At 38.6% G+C, this 9,159-nt stretch overlaps 1 protein-coding gene across 1 annotated transcript; it reads left to right on the plus strand.

Annotated features, from left to right (window-relative positions):
- The first annotated feature begins 1,829 nt into the window (after positions 1 to 1,829).
- Positions 1,830 to 2,507, plus strand: CLDN17 (claudin 17). Its single transcript, XM_069572463.1, has one exon. The coding sequence runs from the start codon at positions 1,830 to 1,832 to the stop codon at positions 2,505 to 2,507; it is 678 nt and encodes a 225-aa protein (XP_069428564.1).
- The last annotated feature ends 6,652 nt before the right edge of the window (positions 2,508 to 9,159 follow it).

Consider the following 9,159-nt stretch of genomic DNA (forward strand, 5'->3'; position numbering starts at 1 on the left):
AGTTGTTTTCACATATTCTAATTAAATCAATGGGTTTTTAAAACCTGGATAGTATTTTCCACCCATTATCTCTTGGCCTATTGTTGACTGAAATGGAGGACATTTTGGAAGCAGTAATGCCTCCTACCTAGAATATACTTGGTATGGTTGCTTTCAAGTAGTTTTCATCCTTCAAATGGATTACTTGCAGTAGAATGTGAAGACATGGGATGGAGTCATGTTCAGAATATAAGTGTTAAAATGGTCAGGGGCCAAGCCAATTTTGCATTATGCTAAGGGATGTGAATTTTTATCTTGGGGGCAATAGAGGACTACTGAAAAAATAGGAGCAAGGTGGTGGCCTGTTCAGAACTTGATTCAGCAAAATCTTTATGCTTCTCAAATTAAACCTACTCCCCACTCCATGTCTGAGCAATGGCAGGAATGTGGTCATCAACTGAATTTTACTTGCTTTGAAAATTTGAAAAACTATCAAGGGGATGGCATGAAAGTCAGGTTTAGTCCCATTCACATGAAGGTTCTTAAAAAGCACCTCTATTCTCCTCTTTTTGAGTCATACTGGAAACAGGAGGCATACGTCATAAATCAGAGACAATATCTATTTCTGGATCCACTGTTGTTGCTGTTGTTTTTGTTTAGTTGCTAGACCATGTCTGACTCTTTGCAACCCCATGGACTGTAGCCCACTAGGTTCCTCTGTCCATGGAATTACCCAGGCAAGAATACTGGAGTGGGTTGCCATTCCCTTCTCCAGGGGATCTGGGAAGCTTGGATCAGTCACTACAAAACTATTCTAGCCAAGTGCTCCGGAAACCTCACACTCCACATCTAGTAAATGGGAAACTTAAGCCTGATGACTTTGAAACTGTCTTCCAACTCTAAAAAGCTTTTTAGTATCTGGATTTAAGTAATTGCACAGCTAATCCAAAGGGCCACTTTCACACAGTGCCATAAAAATGGAATATATATTTTTTGCTTTGATAAATGTGATATATTCCAAGCTGCTGTTGAAGAAATAGCTAATGAGTACTTATAAACTAAACATGATTTCATTAGAGAGAAAGGAATTACTCAACATATAATAATTACCAGTAAGTTCAATAATAAGTGTTTCTCCTTGCTTTCTGGATCTTAGAAATAAAAAAGCATGGAATCTGAAGGTTTTGCTTAGCATGCCTCTTTTTTAAGAATACTGATGATTTTAGCAGAAATGTAGAAATAATACCTAAACATTTATTTGACTCCAGAAGTCTTTTTTAATACTAAAATTCTTTAACCATGTTAAAGAAAGTTGTCTTAGATTGGCAGAAAATAATAGATTATCTAATATCCAAAGTGTTTTTCAAATGCTCTCCAAAGAAGTGGCGAGGTTCTGGTATTGTCTTCAGTTGTGGCTTAACACATATATTTATACTTCAACATCAGAGTGGCTTTTAAACAGGAAGTTTTCAGCTCTGTAATTAGTAGTCCACAATGGTAGCTTTGATACTTAATTACAACATTGCTTAGACAACAATAACATGAGAAAAATGAACACTGAATGCAGTATTTCTGGACACACCTCTGGCTACTTCTTATTGGCTGGGAAACAGTTCCCTATGACTACTAAATAATCCATACAGAAATGTATGTATGTAGACAGGCAGCATGCATTTACAGCAGATACTTCCAGTTAAGTTCAGTCACTGCTCTGGATTTGGACTAAAATGTTATGCCCAGTAACAGCGATAGAACATCACCAGAGACTGCCGTAAACTCATAGAGGCCTCTCTGCTCTGAATGGTAAGCAGCTCCCGTTGCAGACTGGATCAATCTTCAGAGCAAAGGCGATGGCATTTTATCCACTGCAAATCGCTGGACTGGTTCTTGGGTTCCTCGGCATGGTCGGGACCCTTACCACAACTCTTCTGCCTCAGTGGAGAGTATCGGCTTTTATTGGCAGCAACATTATTGTCTTCGAAAGGGTCTGGGAAGGCCTCTGGATGAACTGTGTCCGACAAGCCAAGGATAAGTTGCAGTGCAAGGCCTATGATTCTTTGCTGGCCCTCCCTCCTGCCCTAGAGGCTTCCCGGGCCCTCATGTGTGTGGCTGTGGCCCTATCTGTGATTGCTCTGCTTGTCGGCATCTGTGGCATGAAGAAGATTCGGTGCACAGGCTCTAACCCGAGGGCAAAGGCATACCTCGTGGGAATTTCCGGAGTCCTCTTTATCCTGACCGGTATCTTCGTCCTGATTCCAGTGTGCTGGATGGCCAATACCATCATCAGGGATTTCTACAACCCAGCGGTCCATGTAGGTCAGAAACGAGAGCTGGGAGCTTCACTCTTCGTCGGCTGGGCCACTACCGCGGTCCTCATCGTCGGAGGGGCTCTGCTCTGTGGGTTCTGCTGTTGCAACCGAAAGAGGCCAAGGCACAGATATTTAGCCCCTGGGCGTCATGTGCCACATGCACGTAATCCACGACCGACCGTGACGGTGCTCAGTAGGACTTCCACCAGTTATGTCTAACACCTTTCAGGTCCAACTGCGGATTATGATCCTTGTGTTTTATAGACGCTTGCCAGAAACTGTAAGTACGCCAGGCAGGAGAACTTGCTTTATGACTGCTCTTAAATTGAGATGAGAAGTTTAAAGGGCATATAGATGTAGTCACCTGTGGCGGGAAGAGAAATGACTTACTTTGGACCTTCTAACCTCATGTGTATTAAATGCATTTACTATTCTGGCCTCAATCTTCAGTCCAATTTGTGTAATCTACTGATAGAGTCCTCTTTCTTCACTATCATATATTATCTGTTAAAAGGTCTAAATTCTATTGCTATTGATATGCGATAGCAATAAAACATACTCTAAAGCATAACCTATTATCTTTTATTTAAAATATTTAGTTTACTAACATGAAATATTAGTAAACAGCTAAAACGATGGCTTGTTTCTTTTTTAAACAATTAGCTAAAAACAATAGACATCAAATAATGCTTTTAATTGAATTTATCAAAATATAGAAACGCTAGTTCAATGAAAAGATTTGTTAATCCTTTAGGAAACTATTAGCAATTAAACAGTTTTAGGGAAAGTGAGCTTTGATTTTCTGCTAAGATATTTAAGAAGATGATTTTAAAGCTTCTAATGTATATAGGTAAACTTGCTGAGAATTATATATGCAAAGGAAAACAATTTATAAATGAAAAAATAATATGCTTTCAAAACCTATGATGTGTACCTACAAGCAAACAGAATTATCTGTCTTGATAAGATACACCAATAGAAGACTGTGAACACTCAATTCCCATCAAAAGTAAATACAACCCCAATTAATGAATTAAGATCTAGGTGTTGAAGGGAATGGTTTCTGTTCCTTGTTTTATTCTTTAGTCATTGCACAGGTCTATACACGCTAAGTAGATTGAGGACTCAAGGTCATGATTCAGGCAATTAGTCAGGCCAAAATAAGTGCCTCCTTTTTTATTCTCAAAAAAATAGCTATAGAAAAAGCATTTTGTTTTACTCGAATTGTATGCATTTGTTTCTTAATTCTTTACTTCTTATATATTGAAAATGACAATATTGTAGGGGAGAGATGGGTAGACAAAAGCCTATGGGGCAAAACAGAGTTTGTGGGGCAAGACCATTCCTATGGGATGCTCCTCCAATATCTTATTAATCATTAATGTTTATCTATTCAATTTTAACTTTTCAAATATTGTGTTTATTTTATAATAAAAATGTATTTCATATATAATATATAATTTCAGTGAAGAGACATTTGTTTGCCAAATATTTATTTTATGTTCATGTTTATTATAATAGAATGATAAAGTAAAATAGTTGCATATTTTCAATGATTTTGGTCTATTTGCCTTTTTTTTGGGGGGGGGGGGTCAGTTTGAAAATGAAATTCTATCCTCAAAAGATCATCTAATAACTCTGGAACATTAAATCAGAGATAACTGAAGGCTAGATACTAATGTCAAACCCTCATTCTATTCTACAAACCACCAGCAATATTTTGGTAACTCAAACCCTTGGTAATATAAAACTGTATTTAAAAAATTAGTAATACATTAATGCTATAGTCCAAAAAATGTAAATGTCTTCAAATCATAGCAAAAAAATAATAATTTAGATTTATTTTTCCTAAGATTGTTTTATTTTTCAGGCTTAATTGAGAAAGGCCAGAAACTGGGCATGTTGAAAAGGAGTCATTTAACTTACACAGGCAAATAAATAAGACATCAAGACAAGGAAGATATATGCTTAAGGGTTGTCAAAGAATCATTTGTCTTACCCTTTGGCTCACCAGAAGAAGTAATTAGCCTTGCAGGATGGGTCCCAGAATCTAAATGAGGCATGTTTTCCTGCTAGTCAGAGACTCACAGTAAAATTGTGTAACTCTAGGTAGAATCATAAAATTACTAGAGACAACATTAACTACTGAATATGGGGCAAAATTTTAAGGACTAAGGATTATTTTCTTTGCTCTTTCATTAATCAAAGTGTACTTTTTTGGGAAAAAAAAAAAAGACACAATAGTTCTGCATCCTTCTCTTTGCTGAAATCTTTACCCTACTACACCAAAAAAATAATTGTCAGTGAATTTCAGGGTGCATTATGGATGCAAATCTCATACCACAAACCCCAATGTGGAAGAAATGCATCTTCAGTTTCTAAAATCTGATTTAAATTCAACTTTTTGGGCAGCTTCCACAATTTACACAATTCTTGCAGTCTTTCTGCAGGAATAAGCAGTGGCTGTGTGGTGGGAATCGGGGGATCGGTCTATGACCATCACTCCATAAAGGTTACTGAGAAGATGTCTACTGTATTAATAATTGTTCTCAAGGTCTCTTTAGGCTCTCTGCTCAGTCAGTTCTCTGTTATGCTTGGCAGTCTTTTCTTGAGACTCCCTTATTCTTGGCCACTTGGATAAGTAGATTTCAACCTTCACTGCATATTACATTAGAATGGCCAGAAGAACTTTAAACTACCATTGCAGCCAGGATCCAGATGATCTATGATACCAATTTCCAGAGTCATGGTGGAAAGCTGACCTCTTGACTGGTCTACAAGCAGTAGACAAATTGTGAAGCAAATTGTGCCTTCTCCCACAAGATCTTTTTTAAAAATACCACATCCACAAATTTCCTCCTCCACTGTCAAAATTTTATGCAACTTCATAGATACTTAGGCTTTCTGAAGTGAAAGTGCATAAATAAAGGAAAAATTTCTAGGCGATTTTGCTTTCAGTTTTACTACCTACCCCACTGGGCCAGTGAAATGCATTGCTAATTTCCTTCTGGAATGAAGATCAGAGAGAGGGGTGAAATATAATCTTATCCAGCCACACATGGTTAAAATATTTTAAAAGATGAATGCTTTGCAGGAAAGAAAATTAAATGCACACTAATATTTCTTTTCATTTGCAGAAAGATCTTGATACATTTAAAAGTATTTTGTTGGGCTCAGTTGCTCTCCACAGCTACCCAATAATGTAGACAGTGTAGAAATCATTATTCATTATTCATTATACTTTAACTAAGAGAACTGAAAATGCCAAGATTGTATGACTTATACCAACACTGAGAAATCAAGAAGTCAGCCATACTAAGTAGAGACAATTAATATTTGGGGAATGACCAAGCAACTACATCAGGATAGTAATTTGAGATTTTTAACTAACATGGAGCTCCTCTTTCCACAAGGAAGAGACGAAACATTAGAACTCAGAAATTTAAAGACCAGTCCTTGAATTTTAGTCTGAAAAGGCTACATTCTGAGGAGACTGTGGGCAAGGAATAAAATGGCTCAGTCAGAATAAGGGTTTTTTCTGAATCTTAAGATTGCACAATGATTTCTGTGGATAAAGGTAAAATAAAAAAGAACAGTTAAGATGGTCTAGATTTCAGTGTGTCCCTGGGGAGAAACCCATGTACCACCCTAGTTCAGTTCTTAGGGACTGGGACGCAGAAAGGACAGGTTCCCAAACGGGCTTGAGAATTTAAGGACGGAAATGATCTGTGTCCTGGCCAAGACGGAGACGAGGATGCTGAGAATTTTCTTCACGCCCTCAGTGCTGGGAGGTAGGAGACACTTCTGTAATGTGTTTAGACTGACAGGCCGAGTGGTAATCGTGACAAATTTTCCGCAGCTAGAACTCAATGGGAACAGAAGAACATTTCCTACTCTCCCGAGAATGGAACAGAGCTTTCCAAAGTCCCTGTTGTTGGAATGAAGTGAGACCACATCAGCGACACACATGATGGGCAGGGGCAGGCCATCCATGGCCTGTTTGTCTTCAGATCCATTCCTTACCTTCTTCTGCTCTGATCTGTATCCTTAGGAGGTTGTTCCCCTCTCCCCCAGGTTATGCAGTGGTGTGCCAAGAGTGGGTGGTGGCTGCAGTCCTCACCAGGTGTAGGCAGTAAAGGGTAATTGTATCTGTAGAGGATTTAAGAGCAATAATAAAACCACCTAGAAATCTGATCTTGGTGCTTCCCCAGTGGCTCAGCTGATAAAGAACCCACCTGCTAATGTAGGAGACAAGGGTTTGATCCCTGGGTTGGGAAGATCCCCTGTAGTAGGAAATGGCAACTCACTCCATTATTCTTGCCTGGAGAATTTCATGAACAGAGGAGCCTGGTGAGCTACAGTCCATGGGGTCGCAGAGATTCAGCACACAAACACACACACAGAAATCTGATCTTTTTATTGTCTTTACATAATGGTCTTTCTAAACAATGTCAGTGGTAAAGAACTCCTGCTCAAAAAGAGAAAAATATGTTGGTCTAAGTCTTTAAAGTCATGTAGTTACCATGGATGAGATAGATGAGAGATAAGTCAGTAGATAGGTAGAAAACCTACAGTGAGCCTGGACACATGGGTATATGTGTTTGTTTTAAGAGAGAGTTTTCTCCTATATTCAGTAAAGCTTTTTCAAATCATCCCTCTGTTTACTTGGTTTTATTGCTTTAATTTCTTTAACACAAATAAAAACTCCCAGTCGCTATAAAATAACAAAATTAAAATAACTCAAGTTATATTTCTATCTCTTCATGGTGTCTATGCTACAGAAATTGGAGGCAGAAACTGTATATACACTATCTACCTTCAGTGACTCTAATCTTTGATGAACTTACTGGAGTTTCTTCAGAGTAATGACTTGTAAAGAATATCATGTTTATTAAAGGATAAATAATAAAAATGTGTTAACTTGGAGCTTATAACTGAAAACAATTTCTTTTACAGAAGAGAGGTATAGGGAAAAAAATGATTCGTATCTGGGAATGAAATGTGCTGTGTAGACCACTGAGGCTGTCTCCTGAGCTCCATGTTCAGCTGCTGTTCACTAGACTTGGCCAATAGTAACCCCAGATTAAAGACTGGAGGGCAGTAGAGCTCCATCCCTTTTCTCTGTTGGGTCAGATGCCTCCAGCATTGACTATATCTTCTTCCCAGCTTTGCTAAAATGGGCCACATCATAGGTCCAGCTTCTGCCAAGTGATGCTTATCTCTTGGGTCCAATGATCAGTGCTTTTAATTCCTTCATCTTCAGGAAAGGGAAAGCGAAAGTGAAATCACTCAGTCATGTCCCACTCTTTGTGACCCCATGGTCTGTAACCTATGAGGCTCCTCCATTCATGGAATTTTCTTGGCAAGATTACTGGAGTGGGTTGCCATTTCCTTCTCCAGAGAATCTTCCCCACCCAGGGATTGAACCCCCGTCTTCCGCGTTGCAAACAGATTTTTTACCACCTGAGCCACCAGGGAAGCTCCATCTTCAGGAAAAGAGCAGTTTTCTGCTATTATTAGTGTCTGGAAGCCTCCAGGGTCCTCTCCTTGGTTTCTTAAATCTCCCCATAATCTACCTAACCAAGTTCCTCTATTAAATTCTACTAATCTGAATATTTAGAATGATTTCATTTTCCCTGGCTGGACCTGAGAGGCACAATTGAAAATCATGGAATCTCAACAGAACCCAAGATGAACAAACAATGGTAGTAAGGATCAGATCAATGACTTGGCTTCACATGAGCTTGGCTACAACCCTGGGAAAATGAGGGACCCTCACTGAATAAGATTAGGTTTTCATTCCATGAGGGTTTGAAAAAGCAGTTAAGTTCAGTTTTTAAGAATATCTGCATGGCAAAACACTTGACACAAAAGATAGCAAATGTTCGCGGAAAGAATGAATAAAATGATGAATTAATGAAAGAAGAAAATAAGCAAATCGCAATATAAAGAACCTTATTGAGGGGCAATCATAAGTTCAATTCCTAAGTGAGTCTAGAGGAGTTTTGTGTTCTTAGTACTCTTAGCAGGATAATTTCCAAGAAAATCTTTACTTAATGGACTGCCCATTAAGGACTTACTGCAGACAAATTAGGATGCCAAGAAAATATCTTTCAGATGGGCAAAAGTCTGAATTTAGACAGATTTAGTAAATCTCAGAATTTTCTGGTGGAAATAACTAATAAAATTTAAGTATGAAGCCAATCAAAATAGGACCTGGCTGTAGCAAAATGACTAAAACTTTTACCACAATAAAGATGTATCAGACATTTTATCATGATTGGTCTCCCTGTGGGCTGAAGAATGCTTTCATCAGTTGAACAAAAACTCCCAGACACTCTGAATGACAAGATTGATTCTGGCCGTGAAGTTGGCAGAAATGAATTTGTCAAATAGATTCTGAGAAAAAAAAAAAGTGATAGGCTATAATAAAGGAGATCTGAAAGTATAAAAGACAGCTGATAATGATGACAGGACACAACTAGAAAATAGTGAAACAAAATTAAGGGCAGGAGGAGGGATGAAAGGCTATGGTGATTGGTTGTTATTATGGTTCTGTTGCTAAGTTGAGTACATCTCTGCAACCTCATGGACTGCATCACATCAGTCTTCCCTGTCCTGATGGGGTACCATCGGGAGTTTGGTATCACCAGGAGTTTGCCCAACTTCATGTCCATTGAGTCGGTGATGCCATTCAGCCATCTCATCCCTTCCATGATGATTGGAAGTGGAGGGAAAATTTCAGTGGGTACAGAAGGAGCAACAAAGGAACATTCGGCTTCATCAGGAGGAAGATAATTCTTGGAGCTGGTACTAAATCTGTGTGAAGATTCTCAGAAGTGTTGGAGACACCATTGCTGTTTACAGAGCC

Source organism: Ovis canadensis, chromosome 1, assembly GCF_042477335.2.
Source record: "Ovis canadensis isolate MfBH-ARS-UI-01 breed Bighorn chromosome 1, ARS-UI_OviCan_v2, whole genome shotgun sequence".
NCBI lineage: Eukaryota > Metazoa > Chordata > Mammalia > Artiodactyla > Bovidae > Ovis > Ovis canadensis.